General features: G+C 41.8%; 1 protein-coding gene across 2 annotated transcripts in view; it reads left to right on the top strand.

The window, feature by feature from the left end:
• Window positions 1-409: 409 nt before the first annotated feature.
• LOC311340689 (glutamate receptor 2-like) overlaps window positions 410-22,522 on the top strand; it is a gene marked incomplete at both ends in the record, with an annotated part of 43,481 nt that continues 21,368 nt past the window's right edge. For both annotated transcript variants that reach the window (XM_084465562.1, XM_084465563.1), the window contains 7 exons: window positions 410-479; window positions 7,486-7,626; window positions 17,650-17,889; window positions 17,969-18,090; window positions 19,474-19,548; window positions 20,880-20,933; window positions 21,243-21,401. In XM_084465562.1, coding sequence (XP_084321688.1) covers window positions 410-479; window positions 7,486-7,626; window positions 17,650-17,889; window positions 17,969-18,090; window positions 19,474-19,548; window positions 20,880-20,933; window positions 21,243-21,401 — 861 coding nt within the window. The remainder of the gene's footprint in view (window positions 480-7,485; window positions 7,627-17,649; window positions 17,890-17,968; window positions 18,091-19,473; window positions 19,549-20,879; window positions 20,934-21,242; window positions 21,402-22,522) is intronic.

Genomic DNA, 22,522 nt, shown 5'->3' with positions numbered 1-22,522 from the left:
CCTTGACAGACTGAAGCAGACCAAATGAGTCAGTGAGAAAACACATTTTATTGAAAAACGCTGCAAACGTTTAATTATGTGGGCCGTTTGGAGACCATGGGGCATATTGCGAGTACCCCTACGATGCACAACTGTCGGCAAATCCCGGTCTTGTGTCGTGCTTCTTCGTCTGCAAGTGGCTCATTAGTATTCCTGTAGCGTCCTTCAGACCCACCCCCACCCCCACCCCCACTGTCAAACAGCGGCAGGGTGCGCACGGCGGAGGCGAGCAGTGATCCAGGTATCTGCAGGGCTCCGCGGAGATCTTGTCACGGGACCAAAACCCTCGGCTGTAACTGCTGTTTTTAAACGTGCCGGCCTGTGAAATGGAGGCGATTATTCCTTAAGAAGAGCCAACCCGACGAGGAGGATGAAGCCGCTGCTCTTGCTGATGCTCTTGTGGCGCGGTGGCTTCTGCGGCTCCCCCAGCGTCCAGATCGGTATGTTCTTTTCTCCCGTCTGCTTGACAGCTCACGCTGCTCCTCTTAGCGCCTAAACCGTTTGACAGTGAAACATCTTTCGTTTCATTTTAATTTTCTCACCGTCCGCTGTGTGAAATGGTCTTTGGTTTTTTGCTCCACAAAATGACCGAGCGCATGTTGGAGGCTTGTGGCGGCCCAGCTGACGGCTCGATGATGGTTCATTCAAAACCATATCTCAAAATATCCCTTTTCCTTTTGGGCAATAGTTGGATATACATTCTACATGTGCCTTAAAACGAGAGCGAAACAGGGTGTGGGGAGAAAATTATATTTGAACTAAGTAGGCCACTACGGTTATGGGGATGGCACATTTTCTCTCTCTCTCTCTCTCTCTCTCTCTCTCTCTCTCTCTCTCTCTCTCTCTCTCTCTCTCTCTCTCTCTCTCTCTCTCTATATATATATATATATATATTTATTTATTTATTTCTTTTGTATTATTATTTATTTATTTATTTATTTTATTATATATTTTTTTGAACAAGGTCTTTTACAAGACGCATTTTAAAGTTGTAAACATTTTCGAAGTCAGACATGGGTATAGATTTATAATTTTCATATGACATGACCTCTTAGTCTGCCAGGTCTCTTTTTGACCCTTGTCAATAAGCAACTATGAGCATGGATTAACCTTATAACAACATCTCGTTTTATGTATGGGACAAAATGACACAAACCATGATAATAAACATAAAGCATACGCTAACAATTGGGTCTAATTCAAATATTATGGCCCTGACAGGCAGCTAGAGTGCTAGTTATGTGTACGCCGTCTAGAGATTCTGCTGGAGTTCTGCTACTGCAGTTCGCATTGCGATTATGGGTTTCAGCCATTTTAGCTCCACAGCCCATCTTTATGGTTTCGGCTGCACTACTGCTTATTATTTTGTTAGGCATCTATTGCATATGTAGTTAGAATTTGGTTATATGTGATGTGGTTTTAGTAGTCACAAACGATCTGATTAAATATGAAATCATCCCCATTTCATTTTATTGTAGTGCCTTTGTAACAGATAAAACAATGCAGATACATACATAAATAAAGTAATGTAGTAGCCCACTACTAGATTTAACATGATGTTGGAACCCAAAGGTACTGGAGTCTGGTTCTTGAGACTATGGTTTGATATATTCGGATGCTCCACTAGTGGTCTATTCTTCAGGATGCTGATCTACTGCTTTAGGATGAAATATAGGTTAGTTCAGTATGAATTGTTACAAAATGACCCCTTAATTGTCCTCATAGAAAATCGACTTACAATTTAACATTATTGCTTACCATTAGCCTATGTTTGGGTTAAGGATATTGCAGTTGGATGATACCAATGTTGTATTTATATATTTTTTTAAAAAGGTATCAAGCCTTCTTTAGTAAAATATGCATGTTGCTGTCACATTACTGTAAAGACTAGATTCATGCAATGGAACGTACATTTAAAATCCACACATTTATATAATTACGTCAGAGACATTGTTATCACATCAAGCAATAAGTGTGACTAGCCCACAGCTATCATTCGACATATTGTGGTTCAAGATATTGATTAACTATTTACGGATTATTGTTTGGCATCCGAAACAGCAATTGTATTTCCTTAAAAAAAGTAGTATTGGAAAGTATTTTCTGAATGACTTCTGCTTCTCATATTATTCGATATTAAATGGGATGAATTGAGATTGCATTCATGCAGACCATGGCATTTCAGTGGTTATGAAATATTGCCACACACGTCATGTTTGTATAACCTTAAAAATAAATAACACATGAGGAAATAAGGTTCTCCCTGATTCTGTGTGAAGCTGCATACTGAATAGCATACATAAAACATCACTCGTTGGTAAGTAGAGTGCCGTCATTAATTTTACAAGCTGTCAGCTTGTAAAATGGCAAATCCTGCAACACATAATATGCCTTTAAAAAGCATACTTTTTACAGCGGAAAGCAGAACACATATGTACGTAGTACTTATTTGGATGCAGCCCTAGAGACACAGGTTGCATCTGGGCTAAATAAGGCTGGTGGCTACGCTGTACACCGCCTGTGCCCACAGCTATGACATAGTTAACTGCTGGATAAATGTGCCATGACAAAGAGCGTGATACTGCAGTGTTATGACAGGTGTTATTCCAGTCATCACTGACGTTATCAACTACTGATATCTGTGTTTATCTGTTGGTGTTTTGCCTATGTTATTGACCCAAGAATGCTTGCAGTGATATTCTGAAACCACAGCATGGAAACCATATACCTTCTTTGATACTCTTGTTGTCCCTGCAACTCATTTACATTTAGGGCATTTATCAGATGCTTTTATCCAAAGCGACTTACAATAAGTACATTAGTCATAAGAAGTGAAACAATATATCGCCGTCGGTACAGTAAAGATGTTCATAGAACCAAGTGCAAGTACTGACAATTGCCAGGCTAACCCCATTCCCCGTATACAGCAGTGATAGCTAGCTACTGCAGATGCTACACAACTAAGTACATGCTACACAACATGCATACACAACACAATTAAGTACATGCTACACAATTAAGTACAGTGAATGAATACAACCTGCAAGTGCGTTCATCAAGTGCTAGGATGTACAACAGACAATAGTGCAACAGACAAATAAGGGACTGAATTTTACTTTCATGAAGCTAAATATTAGTTTCAATTTGCCTTAGTTGGCTTGCTGATTGAAGTGCTACCCCAAAGATATCTCAGTAACTACCTCACACGTACTACCCCAACTATCTACTCCTATAGCAAGACATTATTGCTATTTCAATAGTTATTTGAACCGAGAAACTGTGAAAGCCAAAACTGTTAGGTATGCAGGCGTCTATCACACCTACAAACAGCTTTTTTGTCTGACCTTCTGTTGAAAGACAGATTACGAAAATGAATGAAAATAAAATAACATCATAGTTGTCATGGATGCTAGTTGCTAGTTCAGTGAGATGCATTCCGAGTATATCAACATGGTAGGTTTTGGAGGGCCGCATATTACAGCAGTTTGGAATTAAAAAACAAAACAGGGATGTGATGTTGAACACTCTGTTAAAGGTGCTTTGGGTAGGATTTCAGAGTTGTAAATAGTGCAAAAGGGCAGAGGAGGGCAACATTTAAAAATAAACAACCCAAAAAAGCAAGTCCCTCTCTGCAATCCCCATCCTACATGTCTCCGCCATTGAGAAGACGGCATGTGAGAACGACTTGTGAGACATGTGATTGACAAGAAGTTTGAATTCCATGACATCGCCAGGCAAGAGATGCTCTGATTTGTCAAAAAATCTGCCGGTTGTAACGACCGGTGCCATCAGGAATACAACGGATAGGACCCAATCGCTGATGCAAACTCAGGAAAGTAAATAAGGAATTAATAATGGCAACACTAACCACAGTTCCACCAACTGGCAAGGAAAAACAAACTACTACAGAACTAGAGATGCAATGACCAAAGCCCAAGACAGCATCAACCATCTGACACAGGAACAAAGATAGTGAACAGGTTTATATGTGGAGAGGCTGATGACGGCAGTAGGTGCAGTGGGCAGATCGATGAGTAAGCTCAGGTGAGGGAAATGAAGTCATGGCAGATATTATATATATATATATTGTAAAGTGGATGGGAGTGGCAGGATCTGGAACGCAAGGAGAACTGGAAAGAAAGGAGTCGGCAAGAGCTATTGCATTTCTAACAGATTTCCCTCAAACTGGAAAAAGTACAACTTCATAAGAAATGTTGGTGTGCAGCTTGCTCAAAATATTCGGTAGCGAGACGTGAAGTAGTGCTGTAGTTGAAGGATGTTATATGCTGCTTATTGCGTGCTTTGGGTGGTTGCTAGGGTGTTCTGAACAGTTCCTAGTGTTCCAGATGGATGATAGGACGTTGGTGATAGGACGTTGGTGATAGGATGTTGTTGATAGGACGTTGGTGATAGGATTGGTGTGTCGTGTTCTAGTAGCTGCTCGGAAACGGTGTGGTGGCTATAAAGTTGGGTGCACACAACTTTATTTAAATACATCAATTGAAATAGATCAAGAGATAGGGAAAATGTATGGGAAAGATATATGTTCATATTTTGGTTTCTTGAATCTGTGTTCACGAGGGTTAACCATCATATAAGATTAATATGACGTAACATGAACCCCATGTCTGCTACAAGTGGTCAATGTTAAAGCAGACCTATTTTGCATGTTGCATTAATTCTCTACAAAAAGTGACATTCTGTCAGCCATTTTGGCCCCCCTATTATTTGCATTGAGCTGATGGTGCTTGCCAGGCTATGTTCTTTAAACACAGCGTTAGGTGTATCTAATGGGGTCTTTGTAGTGTATTTTGTTGTCTGTCAGTCACATGTTTATCACAACTTTTTAGGATTATTCGACTTTTCAGAATCTTCCATTGTCATTGTGGCAGTTAACCTTTCCTGTTAACTCTGTTAGTACAAACCAGATGATTCGAGCATTTCGCAAATGTGTGTGTGGTGGTGTCTGGTTATCCTGTGTGCCTTCGTTGCTATATGCACCAGAGGTGTGAGGCCTCACCCAGCCAGTCTAATCAGTCTGACTCAGGCCCTTTGAGGCTGCTTAAACCAGCCGTCAACAAGCCCTGGATGTAGTCGGTGCCAGTTAGCCTGAAACTTGCCTTTTGAGTTCTTAGTAATGCAACGCTACCTGAGGAGCCTGAGGGTTAACGGTGTTAACGTTGACATCACTGCCACTGCCGTTGGCCTTTACGTTAGTCCTTTACGTCAGTCCTTTACGTTAGTCCTTTACTTAGTCCTTTATGTTAGTCCTTTACGTTAGTCCTTTACGTTAGTACTTTACGTTAGTCCTTTACTTAGTCCTTTACGTCAGTCCTTTACGTTAGTCCTTTACGTCAGTCCTTTACGTTAGACCTTTACGTCAGTCCTTTACGTTAGTCCTTTACGATAGTCCTTTACGTCAGTCCTTTATGTTAGTCCTTTATGTTAGTCCTTTACGATAGTCCTTTACGTTAGTCCTTTACGTTAGTCCTTTACGTCAGTCCTTTACGTTAGTCCTTTACGATAGTCCTTTACGTCAGTCCTTTACTTAGTCCTTTACGTTAGTCCTTTACTTAGTCCTTTACGTTAGTCCTTTACTTAGTCCTTTACTTAGTCCTTTACGTTAGTCCTTTACTTAGTCCTTTACTTAGTCCTTTACGTTAGTCCTTTACGTCAGTCCTTTACGTTAGTCCTTTACGTTAGTCCTTTACGTTAGTCCTTTACTTAGTCCTTTACGATAGTCCTTTACGTTAGTCCTTTACTTAGTCCTTTACGTTAGTCCTTTACGATAGTCCTTTACGTTAGTCCTTTACTTAGTCCTTTACGTTAGTCCTTTACGTCAGTCCTTTACGTTAGTCCTTTACAATAGTCCTTTCGGGTTCCAGTGTTCTTTCCCGATCAGGTTCTGCTTAAAGGGACACTGTGCAGCGTTTTAAGTGATGTATTAGCTCAAATCAAAGTCTTCATTCATAAATATGTCCTCATTGGTGCAAAATTACCTCTACCAATAATCTCATTTATACTCCTGAGCGAAGAATTTCTTATCTGTATTTATTTATTTACGTTCAACGGGTAAGTCCTAAGGAGGCTTCAATGTCCTTCAATGTCCTTCGAGGTCTGCGCAGGGTTTCCCACAAAAAAGAGCTTTGTAGAGTAGGGAATGCTTCTGAGAACCTTCTGCTTCTGTCTGATCAGTCAATTAGGAACAGATATAACATTTCACGCACTATTACCGGACATTGCCAAATTTGGCAAGTTAACAAATTTCACCCAAATGATAGCACTTAGATCCATAGTTAGGTCATAGATGTAGCCTACAGCCCATTTGAAAAGGCCTAAACCAGTGAATTAGGTTTTAGGTTTAGGTTAGGTTTTAGGTTTACCTTTTATAGGTTGTTTATTATATCTCTGATCTAATGAGAGATCTTACCCGCAACTCCAAAACGAGCTGTGCATGTTTATTCCAGTCAAACTATAGAATAAAGTGTAGTATAGTATATAGAGTATAGCGATCATAAGAGTATAGTGTAGTATAATATATAGAGTATAGTGATCATAAGAGTATAGTGACCATAAGAGTATAGTGATCATAAGAGTATAGTGACCATAAGAGTATAGTGATCATAAGAGTATAGTGATCATAAGAGTATAGTGACCATAAGAGTATAGTGACCATAAGAGTATAGTGACCATAAGAGTATAGTGATCATAAGAGTATAGTGACCATAAGAGTATAGTGACCATAAGAGTATAGTGACCATAAGAGTATAGTGACCATAAGAGTATAGTGATCATAAGAGTATAGTGATCATAAGCCGATAACGAATCTGACTACGTGCTCCGGGTCTAGCGGGGTTAACTGAAACTGAAACGCCGAGACAATGACATTAAAGCGGGGCGCAAAGTGAAGTGATGCCCAGTCAGGGTTCAGCAGTCTACAGCGCTAGACCCACAGTGACTTGGAGCGATGAGCCTTTCGCTCCCCGCTTTCCATCGCTTTATTGCACTTTGAGGTCACAAAAAAACACAAATCCAAACGGGCAGGGATTTGAGATGTTCTGCTTAATTGAATGGTGCCACATTTTGTTCTATACGCTGAAACGCTTCATTCACATGTATTTACAATTTTTACTCAGTCAAATGCTTCTACGTCGTCTTTATCAATGGGTTTTGTCATGTGTGAGAGCGGGAACTCTCTGATTTCATAGATGAATGAAGTCAACCAGTCGACCACGGCTGACCATTATTAGACATCGATCTAAATGTAAACTTATTTATTTTTTGGGTGTGGTTCACAATTTTTTTTTATTTGTCTATCAATCTTACTTGTTACTCTTGAGTGAAATAAACCGACTCATTGTGTGTTATCTTCCTTCACACTTAACCCAAAATGTATTGAATTATTTCAGTTTTTCTAACAAATGTGTTTGTGTTGCTCCTCCTCAGGTGGACTGTTCCCCAGGGGGGCTGATCAGGAGTACAGTGCGTTCAGAGTCGCTATGGTCCAATTCGGAACAACAGACTTCAGACTTACGCCACACATTGACAATTTGGAGGTGGCCAATAGTTTTGCTGTGACTAACTGCTGTAAGTATTTTACATTTGGTTGTATATTTACTTGATTAAGTGTCTATGCAGAGGGACAACTATCGCTGACTGATCACACTCAACCCATTCTACACTAAAGATCTTGTTGTCGGGTATTAACATTATTATAGCCAATGCACAGACTACTGTCCTGTTATTAATTGTCAGTGGTGTTGAACAGGTTTATGAACATTTAGCCATATATGCTGCACAGATGTACCACGTTTATATTCGTAACTTATATTCTTTGTTTGTCGACTATGAAGAGATTTTCTTCTTTGCAGCATCAATGTATACATTGGTTAACTCATTGGATGCGTTTGGAGCATGGGAGGCTAATTCTATCCTACTCGAGTCGTTTATCAATTTTGCATAAGATGTTCAAAGTCTACAGATCAGAGACTCCAACTCACTCCAATTCAGCACCATAGACAGTGGTACATGATATCATAAATGTATGAAATGAATGATCTTTCGATCAGTGACATATTTAATACTCTACACTCTACACAACTCTATGCACAATTGTATATATTACCTTTATTATTTCAGTGGTACCTAGAACACAAAGTAACTGACATAATGACATGCATAAATACGTTTAAATTCTGCGGATGGCAGAAATCTATTTTCCACTAACCCACCCCACAAATTTGTAGAGAAATTTGAGGATGTGAGTAAACAATGCTACCACAAATATAAAGCAACAACAACTAAAGAGACTGTGTTGGTCCACCTTGATTTGGGGATGTGAGCCTTCAACATTTATGCATCGATAGTATGTATGCCACATGCCTTGACAACTGGGGTAAACCGGTGCTTGGGGCCCCCATAGTAGGGGGGCCCCCAACCAACCTCAGTAGACAAACAGAGACGAAGCAAGACGAGTCTAAACGCAAAAACAAAATAAAGGGTTAGGAAAAGGGTTAGGAAATAAAGTTACCCAAGCGGCTCAAATAAAAGAAAAAAGCGATAAGTATTTGGCAACGCTGCCAAAGATGACAGACCTTTTCAAGGCTACTGTTGGGACAGACAGACAGGAACAACAACGTCCAGAGCGTTGAACATGCCGCTACAGCAGCAGCAGCTAGCTGTGAAGTGGTGCTAGGTGAAGACCTGTGAGAAGACGTCAATAAGTAGGACTCTGTGTGATGTGGAGAACAATCTATCTTTTCTCTCTCTCTCTCTCTCTCTCTCTCTCTCTCTCTCTCTCTCTCTCTCTCTCTCGTTTTTTTAATATATATATATATGTTTGTTTGAAATGTTCAATCTCACGTGCAATGCCAATTGCAACCTCACACATACAAAGTCAATCATTCCTCTTGGCAATATTTGCTAAGTATTTGACTGTTTGTGGGGGTTTACCATAACTACTTGTCTTGCTGTTATATTGATATTGATTTGATCTTAAAAAAAAGAACAGTACAGTACTGGTTTTCCTGGCATTTTGGCAAAGACAGGTGTTATCTGAAACCTTATTCTCTGTTGGGTTCCATCGTGACTATTAGTTTGTGTAGTGCTACACTTTGTGTGTTCTCTGCTTTCCATCTTAATTTTGGAGTAAAGAAGTGTATGCAGTGTTTTAAAGGGGAAGATTTTTTTTCTCATCTCCAACCTTTACTTCCGTGTGGATTAGCTTTACCTGCCTATCCACCATTCAGTCTGTACATTATTTTTCTCCATTATTTTTCTCCATTTCTCCATTCTCCATATCTTCGCCTTGGGCCCCCAATTTGCTAAATCTGCCACTGCTCGAACGTTAACTGTCCGATCTGCTCCAAGGGAGTCGAGTACTTCCTCAAAGTGTTGGATTCATCTGGCTGCTGGCTTGTTCAGATCTACAAATGTTTCCAGGAGTATATTGGCTCGTACATTTACCTGAGTGAAACATAGTATTGTAACCTCTGCACATACTTTTCAGGAAGTGTACCAACCATTCTTAATTGGTACCAAAAATTTGTTAATTTGTAAATTACATTCCTTAGACATCTCTGTTGCTCGGACACTATCCCAACTTCAGAAATACAACACAGACTCACAAAAAAGTAATTGTATCAAAAACCAACATGGACACCTTTACAGCAACGTTAAAGAAAATACGTTGCAGTAAAGTCAAATATTACGCCAGACGTAGTGTGTTCTTCTCTGGGTGATCAAACCATCGTAACCTTCTCTCTAAACATCCCTTAACAGGGTCAGTCCTCATAAAGATTTTAAGGGGTGAGCACTCTCACCTAGGCATGGGCAATAATACAATAAATTATTGTATCGTGATAGATTTTTGATCAATATCAATATAAAACATGTTCAATATATATCGATAAGAGACTGGACCACCGAATCTAGCAGCTGGGTTTGTTACACAAACACGGTTCCGTACTTATTTACAATATTTGAGTGTTTTTCATTGTTGTATCGACATTGGAGTATTTATCAATGAAGTGGAAGTGGAACAGTGGAAGGTCATATTAAGTGTTAAACAGAAGAAGTGTTTAAATCCAGCATGGTAATTCCTAGTATTTTTAAGTCATTAAAATAATCAATAGTTATCGATATCGATCAATATGATCAAGTTATATTGTGATATGTCTTTCAGCCATATCGCCCAGGCCTACTCTCACCTATATCAGTTCGTACTTTAAGGGCAGGTGATCCCCTGTTGCAGCTCAAAGCCTAACACTATACATTTCAGAAACCTTCTCGGGGGGGGTGAGAGTTCTCAGTGGGGGGGCCATAAGACTGAGGCCCCATCCACACGGATGAAAACGATCCGTTTTCATTTGATGCGTTTCAGGAATATCTCCGTAAAGACGGACTCGTGCGAAAACGCATCGAGCTGTAGAAACGCTGTAGTACATATCCAAGGCCACTGTGTGGCGCTGGTTCACCACAAAAAGAAAGTGGAGTGCATCAAACCTGCGCGCATCAAGCCCATGCACGCTGTATATAAACCTACAGTCGAGGAGGAGAAAGCAGTTCTAGTCTAGTCTTTTAGATTGAGCAGAAATACTTTTTTAATGTACAGTTAGTAATTACATTTACCAAGGGGCTGTATTTAAAGCTACAAAAATAATACAAATCAAATAAATAAATAAAAAAATCAACGCAACTCTAACGTCCCCAGCTGGTGGGGGGGGGGGGGGGGGGGGAGTTGCGTATATATATTAAGTACACACAATTTCTCTAATTATCGTTTCCTAGGTTACCCATAAGCCATTGTGTGTTTCAGCCCGGAACAGTTGATATCAGTTAGCAGCTAGTTGCTAACGATATTAAAGATGGCTGTCTATTTTGATTCTGAGAGTGATGGCGTCACATCATTTTGGTCTGCTCAACAGTAAATAATAATAATCATTTTTGAATATTATATTATTAGGGTGAATTATTTTCCAAGTAACCTTTCGATGTATTTCTGTAAGTCTATTATGAGTCCAGTCACCAGGCTGCATAGCAGAGCCAGTGGCTGATTACAATTACTCTATGGTTAACCTCACTCCCTGACCATAAGAGTGCTATCATTTGCTGACCCAAATCAGGTTGGCTTTAGTAAATTTGTATTGCTATTAATATCATTTTCGAGACTGCTTAAAGATCCAAGTTTTTAGTAATACCACTATCGATACTTTTCTATTAATTGGTTGAAAGACGAGAGAACAATAAATTCTCAATATAATTGGTATTTCTTTTATTGTTTAACTTTGAGTCTGTGACTGTTTCTGATCAGAATGAAATCCAATAAACAATCAATAATAAAAGAAACACTGCTGCTGATGGGCGTTGCCTGGTGACGGGGTGCTGGCCGGTGAGCAGTCACACGGTCCCACAGTCACCGCAACGTACAAAAACAGAGACGGAATTATGTTGAACTGGGGCAGGGCGGAAAGAAAAACTTGGAGGCAACCTCTAATCTAGTGCCTAACAGCAGCAATCCCGCTCACCCAGTCGGAACAGCAGCTGAGGGCACCCCTAGGCGCCAGACTGGATTTGTATATCTCAGCAGAGGCAGCTTCCCTGATTACAGATGGCAGACTATTCTATAGATAGTGCGCTCAATAGGGGAAGGCTCTGTTTCCTGCTGATTGCTTCTTAACCTTTAGTATTGAAAGAAGGCCAGCTCCCGAAGACCGGAGGGGCCGCCGAGAAGGACTGTACGGAATAGTAAGGTCCTTCCGGTAGGACGGTGCTGATCCGTGCAAGGCCTATAGGTCTGGTTAAGCAGTAGCACCTTCAAATCTGAAGCTGCAGTTATTGGGAGCCAGTGGAGAGAAGCAAGAATAAGTGGAATATGCTCAAATGTTCTCATTCTAGTTCGTAGTCTTTTCAGCTTTTCGTGGTAAGTGTTTACAGTAATAAAGTCTAGGGGATGATGAGCGTCTCTGCATTCACTGTGGATAACATTGGTCTGTTTTAGCTAAGATGAAAAACACTTTCATCAAAATATAACCAGAACTGCATTCTTTCATCTTATAAAACACTTATAAGATGAAAGAATGCAGTTCTGGTTATATTTTGATCAAATCTTGATCAAAACTGAGCCTTAGGGGTCTAGGCCAGGCTTCTTGTGGAGACGTTTCATCATAGCAGTCTTCAAAGAATCAGAAAATGGTCCAGTTGAGTTTAAGGCTGGCTTTACACGACAACGCTCCCGGGTGAAACCGACAAAATATTTGATCAGATATGCCTTTAGTTTAGACAGCGACAGCGTTTTCGGGGCTTAAAAACGCCAAAAAATTAACCCACCCTCCAGAGTGGAAATCTTGAAAACGCTCCACCGTTGCGTTTCCGTCTAAAGGGTTAACAACGCAAAAGGTGTGCTCTGAGCTGCTCACGCTGGCTCTCGTCCCGTACGCGTTTACGTCACGTCCACGTGCAGCACGGGCAAACCACAACAAACATGTCGGATTTCACACACTTTTGCGTCACCGTATGCACGCAGATTTCCACCCAAAGACGCTCGTCTAAACGCAGAATGAAAAGTGGGGAACGCAACGCCACTTTTGCGGTTTGTGTTCAGATCGTTGTCGTGTAAAGCCAGCCTCAGTTGTAGTAAGAGAGAGGAGCAAGTGTTAGGGCTAACTACTAGCAGCCTGGCGGTCACCACTGGACCAAGAAACCACCACCTTCAAAGTGGGCATACAGTTATTGCATAACGTTGAGGTATAATGTGAGACAACCAAGTGTGAGATTTCAACCACACAGGTCAAGACAACATGCAGGGTGTTTCCACCACTCTGGGGAGGTTGTCTGAATCCAAACGTGTCTATGCTAGACAGAAGACCTCTGTGAGAGAATCAGACGGATTATTCACATGAATGTTGAAATCCCAAATGAGCAGAACATTGTCAGAATATGTAACAAGATAATTCAGAGACCTCATCCACGAAATATGATTGTGGGTCGTACACTATAAGGTCCCATGACATGCCACCAGGTGTGAGTGTGATTAGCCGTTACAAGCCGTTTTGAAAATCTGCCTCTTCTGACATCACAAGCGGGCGTGTCCACCTGGATGTGTGCTGGATAGATCAGTCCACCAGCCTACCCAGTGGACTGTAGTAAACGTTGCTCATCAATCAATCCGTCATACATCTAGGTGGACACGCCCACCTGTGATGTAATCTAATCACAGTCACACCTGGTGGCACGACATGTATATGGTCTGTCCCACAAATGTCCTCTCGGAAGACATTAAAGTTCTCTAAGTCTAAGGCTAAATCTAAGTGAATGTGTCAAGGCTGGCTAAGACATCTATATGCATAACCCAGTAGAAAAATACTTCATTGGAGGGCTGCTTGCTTTCGCAAATGGAATATTAAGTACTGGTAGAAATATGGGAGTTGTGTCCTAACTCTATTAACATGTTTACAATTGGTTTCCAACGGCACCTCATTTCACAACTCGCTTACACTACGAGTTCACAACTTCTGCTTTATGGCATTAATGTTGCAGCAACTCAACTCATAGAATGGAAGTCTTTCTTTCAAATAGTTAAAGGTTTGTATGACAGTGACTTACAGGACTGAGTGGGTTGTGATGAGCCCACAACAACCAGAGCTGGACCGCAGCTCTGTGCAGGCGACAGGACCGCACCCCCCCCCCCCCCTTGTCTTTTTAGACATGCTGTCTGTTCCGATCACAACATGGCGACTGCACAGATGAGAGGAATGTAACAAGACTTTCATCATGGTGGAAAGTCCAGACACATGGATGTGAGCAGCAGGGGGTATCAGCCAGCCGCCTCAGACTGGAGTGGGAGAGGCACCACCGCCACCACCGCCCCCCAAACCTGTCCCTGAGGAGTCAGTGACGACCTCCAGGTCTGACACCGCCCCCCCAGGGGAAGCCTCCCCAGTGTCGAGGTCCGCTGACGTCGGTACAGGGAGGACCTTGAGGTTGTAACGCCTGGGATCCAACCTCTGGCGAGCGAACCGCGGCTGTAGTCGGTGCACACAGAGCCGGCCCCCAGAGGGCCCCGAGGCCCCCGAGGCCCCCGAGGGCACCTGGCCGCCGAGGGGAGAGGTTCTCTGTCCTAGTTCCTGAGTGGAGGTTAAGTCTGAAGTAGAGCTGCTGGCGCCTGGGCTGCAGAGAGCTGTTCTCAGGCAGAGGTGACTGTGGGCGTGTGTGTGTGTGTGTGTGGATGATGATGTCTGGTTTTAGCAGCCTCACCTGTACTCCTGGGCTGGGTGAGGTTGCACACCTGTGGCACATTGAGTAATCAGTGTGCACAGGTTAAACCAGCCATCAGCACACTCTCGCTCTGGGAGAATTCTCCTGCATGGCAACATGAGCACCGGTCATTTATCGTTGTCTGCAACCGTACAATAAAGCGCCCCGCGCACTCTTCTGGAGGAGCCCAGCAAAAGAACATTCTTGTTACAGTGATGTATCACCGCAACGGGGTCTCTCCTCGCCGCTCCTCGGAGAGCGCAGTCAGGAAAACGCAAAGAGGTAACAATATACAGAGATGTTGTTGACGCCTGAGCGGCCACAGCGATGCCTCGGCTCGCTCCGAGCCGGTCCGCGGGGCCAGGGAGGGGCCAGGCCCCCGGGGGCCACGCCCCTAAAGGAAAAGCGGAGACGTTTCCTGTGAGCCTTGACCATAGAAAGGTCAAAGTCAGCGTCCCTGAACTCTGGATGGATGTGAACCAATCTCCCTCTCTCTCTCACATCAGAGCAACGCTCTAATAGTGAACCGTCTCACTCATTGTTGTAGCTTGACTGTTGAAAGCGTGGATATCCAGAATGGTTCTAATCCCCCCCCCCTGACCTCTTGGGAACCAGGAAGTAGCAGGAGTCAAAGCCTTGTCTTGCCAGGCGCAGTAAGACCGTCTCCCTCTGGAGTTAGATCACTAACCAGTGACACGCTTAGGTTGGAGTAATAGTTGGTTGGTTATTTCCATATACAGTACATGTTTGTTATACATTCAGTACTGTTTTTGAATTTTGTAATATCAAGTCACGTCCCACACACTGTACATACTCGGGGCCTTATGGCGTTGATATTGCCCTGAAGATCTGTTTGTTTGATTTCCATAATGCATTTTATTAGATTATATTGTTGTTTTGAAACCCAAACCCCCGCCTTTAAAACAAGAGATAAACCAGCTCGAGTGTGGATGTTTTTGTGGTGGATGTTTGGTTTAATGTGCATTGCTTTGTAGCTTTGTGGCTCCTCCTAATTCTAGATGTTCTGTGAACTGCTCCTGGGGGACGAATGATACCATCACCTTTTTCTGACTTAAATGTTGCAAGATTGAGCATTTTTGGAAAGCCACAAATCTCCAAGTCCACATGTTCAGCTAAACGTTGCTTATCTACTTTAGACAATATGGTTAAGGATGATAGAGCTGATTATTTTGCTGACCTAATCTCCAGTAATGGCATTCCTAAAGCACTGTTTGGAGTAGGCCTGGGCAATAAAACAATAAATTATCGTATTGTGTTAGACTTTTGATCAATATCAAAATAAAACATGTTCAATATGTATCGATAAGAGACTGGACCACCGAATCTAGCAGCTGGGTTTGTTACACAAACACGGTTCCATACTTATTTACAATATAAATACAATATAATATAGTTGTATCGACATTGGAGTATTTATCAATGCAGAACAGTGGAAGGTCATAATAAATGTTAAACAGAAGTGTTTAAATCCAGCATGGTAATTCCTAGTCTTTTTAGGTAATGATCAATAGTTATCGATATCGATCAATATGATCAAGTTATATCGTGATATGTCTTTCAGCCATATCGCCCAGGCCTACTTTGGAGTGGACTTTGGATTAGCAATATTGTTTCACCTGCTGTACCATATGTGATTGTGTTCTCCATTGATGACTGTAATCACTTTCTCACTCACGTTGTTGACAGGTAAGAAGGTAAAGGCAAGCATAGCCCCTCATCCAGGCGGTACTACCATCCATCGATTCTGGACTCAGAATTCAGTATTCTTTCCCTAAATGACCCCACTGATCTAGTGGCTACAATGAATCCCTCTTCAAGTCCATTAGATATCTTGTAACATCTGTTTTTAAATGCTTACGTCTATTGGTCTTAGTTTTTTTCCTTGTTGAGCCCTCTCTGAACATTAACTTCAGGCCTATTTCTAAGTGACCTTTCTTCTCCCAAACGTTCTAGAAGGCTGTTGCCAGGCAGCTTAACACTACTCTGGACGGGCATCGTCCTTGATAAGTTTCAGTCTGGTTTGCGTCTTACTCTCTTACTCTTACTTATACCATAAGACGTGCTTCCTGCTTCCTCTTCCTCTTATGAGAAGCTTTAAGGACATCTCTCACCAATCTTATGCTGGTCATATATAAACGCACACATCTTTTAATCCCGATAAGCTTGATCAATTGGCTGTTTTTCATGATTGCATTAACACTGATAATTGTATTCACCTGAATGCAGATAAGACGGAAGTCCTGTTCATTGCCCTGACAAATTTAGCATTACACCTAATTCTCTTCCTTCTTTGATCAGTTCATGTGTTTGGACCATCACGTTGGACCCTCACTAAGCTTGGGTCTATTGTAACAAAAATAAAATGGAAATGTTCTATACATGATTTTATTTCTTCACGTTTAGATTTCCGTTCCATTACCCGCCTCAGCCTATCTGCGTTGGGTCATGTAAACATTTGTCAAAGTGCTGCTGCAGAGCTTCTGACAAGGTCCTGCTGGAGACCTGATATGAACCTGTCTCATGTCCCTCCACTGGCTTCTGACAAGGTCCTGCTGGAGACCTGATATGAACCTGTCTCATGTCCCTCCACTGGCTTCCCATACATTCAGGACAGTCTAAAGCCCCGGTCCGCACCCAAAGAGCATGGTCAAGACCGCTTTTACATTTTGGACTGACACTGTAACACACGGGATCTTACCTACTTCTCCTTCCGCCAAACCGTATATAATATTATGTTTAAAATAACTGCATTACAGCCTGAGATCTGACGAGCCCCTGGCAGCATCTGGGCCGCGTTCCAGAGAACCGCCACATGGGGACGGAACCTAGCGGCACGTTGTCGTCTGAGAATTAAATAATCGTAGGAAGTAACACAAATAATGTTGTAATGTTTAAAAACAAATAATGTTTGTTAAGATCCAAACGCCAGAGCGGGCACCTGATTCACAGCCTATATGGACTGCTTAAGGCCTCTGAGCGGCACCTGCAAAGGACTCCCCGATTCAACTCTAGGGGGGGTCATGCATTTGGAGTTGGCCTGGGCGATACGGCGGAAAGACCGATCACGATATCACTCGATCATATTGATCGATAACGATAACTATTGATCATTTTAATGACCTAAAAAGACTAGGAGTTACAATGCTGGATTTAAACACTTCTGTTTAACACTTAATACGACCTTCCACTGTTCTATTCTACTCTGTATAATGACGATCAATTGTTCAACCTCTCTCTCTCTCTCTCTCTCTCTCTCTCTCTCTCTCTCTCTCTCTCTCTCTCTCTCTCTCTCCCTCTCTCTCTCTCTCTCCCTCTCTCTCTCTCTCTCTAATGTAGTTTGCTCCCAGTTCTCCCGAGGCGTCTATGCCATCTTTGGCTTCTACGACAAAAAGTCGGTGAACACCATCACGTCGTTCTGCGAGACGCTGCACGTGTCCTTCATCACGCCCTCGTTTCCCGTGGAGGGGATGAACCAGTTCGTCCTCCAGATGCGCCCGGAGATCAAGGGCCCCCTGGTGTCCTTAGTGGAGTACTACAAGTGGGAGAAGTTTGCCTATCTCTATGACAGCGATAGAGGTAACGGCACTACTCGATACTAACTCATTATAGAAACGTACCACCGCCAAGTAGCCAACTGTTGACGTTCTGCGTGTAGGTTTGTCAACTCTTCAGGTGATTCTGGATACGGCAGCCGAGAAGAAATGGGTCGTCACGGCGATCAACGTTGGAAACCTGAAAGATGAGAGGAAAGACGAGGCCTACCGCTCGCTATTTCAGGTATAGACACACGCATGCGTTCACGTTCCCCCCCGTCTCCGATGTCTAGTCTCTCTAATGGAATCAGTGATGTGGAACAGTGATTTTCAAACTGTGGTTCGCGACGGTACTGCAGGTGGTCCGTGGAAAAGCAAACAAAAAAAAAACAACTAAAAAAACAAACTAAAAAAAGCAAACTTCGTCATCACATCACATGCATAGCCTTTATATATAGGCAGTGTATACCTGAAACTATTTGTTTTAAATTATAAATGGAAGAAATAAGCCCTAATATTTTAATTTCCAGTAAGTTTCTTGAGCTCCCGTTTGTGAAATGTTTTGCATATGTTACTTGGACAAACTCCCAGCCTGTTCGTTGAGGACTTTGAGAAGATTTGATATTTGACTTTATCCAGTTCAGTTCAGTTCAGTTCGTTTGTGATTACTGTACATATTTAATACTCCATGCTATGGATATAAGCCTGGTGTTCAAATGAACCTGATTACGCCCTCGGGAGCTTTAAATAAATACATTAAATATGTGGCAGCCGTTGTGTGCAGTAAACGTTCTTTTAACAAGCCTGTTGTACTGATGTTACTTTTAGTGCTAATATATGCAGGTAACTCAGGTAGGACTGTGTGTAGACATATTTTATTATGTGTGTTATAAGGTGGTCCGCGAAAATTCTTGATTATAAAAAGTGGTCCACACACACTCAAAGTTTGAAAACCCCTGATGTAGACGATAGTATACTGACGAGGCAGCAGTCAGTTCTTTCCGGATGGGTAGGGATGCGTATGTTTGAATATAATCACAATGTATGCAGTGGGCGTCCCTCTGCACTAGTGGTTCTGTGTGAGTGTGGACTGCCAGAAGGGTTCTAACCCGTACAGCGAGAGGGACCCTTTGTCTCCCTGGCGTTATGGTTTGTCTCCTCGTGTAAATCCTCGCCCCCCCCCCCCCCTCAGGTCAGCAGTCTTACACAGAGGCTACAGTCCTCTGTGATACGGACACAGCGTCCGGTGTCCATTCAGCCTTAAGAACCCTTAAGTACCCTACATGTCCACCGCATGCTGTGCCCAGGCCCCCGCCGCCCCACCCAGTCTCCAGTAACCCTGTGGGTCCTGGTCAATGGAGGTCGTGGAAGTGCTGTAACTCCGATTACAGACTAGTCTTTTACTACAGTTTCTACACGCTACATTCGATTAATTTCATTCAATTCTAGCTTCTTCTATCTTCTTCTTCTATCCCTTGATCGGATGTCTATTATTGTTAACTGTTTGTGAGCCATTGCAGCATCGTGCCACAGCCATTGTGTCAGAACCGTCTGTATGTGAATTTGTGTTTTCATCGTGTAAAGCAGTTTGTAGCTATTTGTGTAACATTCTCACTTGCTTTCGCAGGATCTGGAAATCCGTAAGGAACGGCGTATTATTCTGGACTGTGAACAAGACAAAGTTAAAGACATCATGGAACAGGTTGGATCATCTGTCTCTGTCTATCTATCTATCTATCTATCTATCTATCTATCTATCTGTCTATCTATCTATCTATCTATCTATCTATCTATCTATCTATCTATCTATCTATCTATCTATCTATCTATCTGTCTGTCTGTCTGTCTGTCTGTCTGTCTGTCTGTCTGTCTGTCTGTCTGTCTGTCTGTCTGTCTGTCTGTCTGTCTGTCTGTCCAACTATATCTATCTATTATCTACCTATCCATCCAACAATCTATCTATCTATAATCAATCAGTGATCATTTTTAAGGCGGTAAAGTGTTACAAAACATGATATATTCATTTTTGCGTTGACAAAGTAATATAACATGTCACTAATATATTCTGTATTATATTACCGTAAAATGAGGTCCTACGTGTTTCTTTTTTTTAGCATTCATTGAATGCCTTTGGGCGTCCTGTGAGTTCATAGCATAGTCTTTATGGTATCTCACTGTCTACTTTCTTAAAATGCTACACACAATAGTTTAATGCATTTTTGCAACACAAGTGGTGCAAAGTATTCATTGGTTTGTTTCTGACGCACCTTTGGTGATTGGGTGATTATGTATAATCACATAATTTTCATTACGACCAGCAAGCTAGTCATTTCCGATATGTTAGTCCTCAAAGCCAATGTGTTATTTAGTTTAACCAACAGCATTACGACATAATAAAATAGTGTATATAGAGTTGCAAGCACATAGATATTAATGGCAGATAGTCTTGAGTTTTGTTTCCTTGTCATTGTACAAGAGACGGAAGGATTAATGCCCTAGACCGTAAAAAGTGGTTGATGGGCTGTACGCTCTGAAAGTTATTAGGTTGTTACGGCTGCAATTAGTATTACATTTAACATTTCAAATCAAACCAAAAGTAACATTGTTTTGTACATTTTTACGTAACAATGGCATTAATCAGTGATCATGTCATCTATCACATTTTGAAACTATCTTGCCCAACACCTGCGACCACGCCACTCATGGAGAGATGAAGCTTTCTGAAGCATTGAAGCTTTCAAGGAAATGTTTTTTCTTGGGGGTTCATCACTAGAGGACAACATTGGGGTAGCGTCTTAAAAATTGTATGTTTATGGTAACTAATAACTGTAGCACCCTATTTTTAGGGTGCTACAATTATATACCAATTATAGTTTTAAGTTTAATTTTAGTCAAAAAAAGTCAATTGAAAATATCCATGCCACCCTGCCCTGACTAATCAGAATTATTAAATTAGATAAAACTCTAATGTCTAGTTTGATTCCACCAAATCAATGTTGTAATTAAGAATGGACCCATTTTCTTTTCCAACAGATCATCACCATTGGCAAGCATGTGAAAGGATACCACTACATTATCGCTAACTTGGTAGGTGAATTACTGCATCGCACTCCCATTGAATGTCATTATCACTATATGCATCATTATCATACTCGTTTTTTATATTGGTATTTTCTGCAGATCTCAAATTTCTTAATACTATCAATACATATAAATAAATATATTTATATGTTTTTTTAATGTTTATGTTTTTTACCAAAGAAACAACTCAAATAGTCTTCATAGTTGCATACAAATGCAGTTGCAAAAGTTGTTACAGTATAATCCACTCTTATGTTTAGCTCTACGTGTTTCTTATCATGACAAAGCGTTGACGTGTGTCTTCCTGTTCCCCAGGGGTTCGTAGACGGGGATCTTTCTAAAATCCAATACGGAGGGGCCAATGTTTCAGGATTTCAGATTGTTGACTTTGATGATCCTGTGGTGGCGAAGTTTGACCAGCGCTGGGAAGGCCTGGAAGAGAAGGAGTATCCGGGCGCTGACACACGCATCAGGGTATGGAGAACCATGGACAACATTCACTGTTCAATTCTGCTATTTAATAGAAAGTTCATCACTATGATTTTATAACTTTACGAATGTAACGGAAGGATAACATCTACTGGTTTTGGGCCTTTAAGTTCTTGTGACTGTTACAATATACTACTATATATACTACTATATATATACTTTGGTTTGAAATGTGCTCTAAAACACTGGTGTTATGTAGAGGCTAACAGAGAGCCAGGTTGATATCCCCACGGTACGTTTTGAGCGTGCCTCATGGTGGGCGTCGTTTGGAGAGGGTAGCGGGGGGAGTGGGGTGAGGATTGGATTCCTTTCTCTAAATCTTGACTGGCGCTACGATGAAATCCCACGTCGTGCTAACTGAAGCTCCGGCGCTGCAGCGTGGGCGCTGGGAGGGACGGAGCTGCGTCCAGCGGAACGGACCGGCTGGAATACAATACTCATCAAGTACATAATCCCACGGAATCAAGAAACGTTGCGTTTTTTGTTTGTTTTTCTTAATCATAATCGCTGTTTCACTTGTAAACGATGACGTATTTTTTACAGACTAAATAACAATTTATAAATCCATCCAAACACATCGTGACACTTGGCTACTCGATGGTCTCAGGCGATGACATCATGCTGGAACAGTCGCGCTGCTTCAAACAGAGAGGAGGCCGTGAAGGGAGTGTTGACTTCATGTTCTCTTTAGTGCCGAGTTGTGCTCAGTGAGAGAGATCTCGTCGTGAGGTTGAAGCCTACACTAGATCATCATGAGCCAGTGGGTAGCTGCAGGTTCACCCTCAGCCTTTGTTGAGATCACCTAAATGTATTTCTTCCCAGCAGGTTGTTTTTCAGATGCTTCTAGAATTAGAAGGCAGAACTGTGTTGGCTCACAGCCGTTTTTTGATTCTCATATTTGATTCTGAAAGCGAACGATTCCTTCAGAGAATGAATCGTTGATTTGTTTTTAGTACTGCTCTCGTTCCTCATCCTTCAGCATTTTTTATAACTTCTTAATGAATGAACTCTCTGAGAGGTCTATTCTGTTATACGTTTGAGTTGCTTATGAGCATATTGTTGAGTCTGCTTTGGTTCCCTTGCTGGAGTACATCTGTTTTGAGCCG

Source organism: Micromesistius poutassou, assembly GCF_964030765.1.
Source record: "Micromesistius poutassou genome assembly, chromosome: 3".
Classification (NCBI taxonomy): domain Eukaryota; kingdom Metazoa; phylum Chordata; class Actinopteri; order Gadiformes; family Gadidae; genus Micromesistius; species Micromesistius poutassou.
This window is presented reverse-complemented; position numbering and strand designations above follow the sequence as displayed.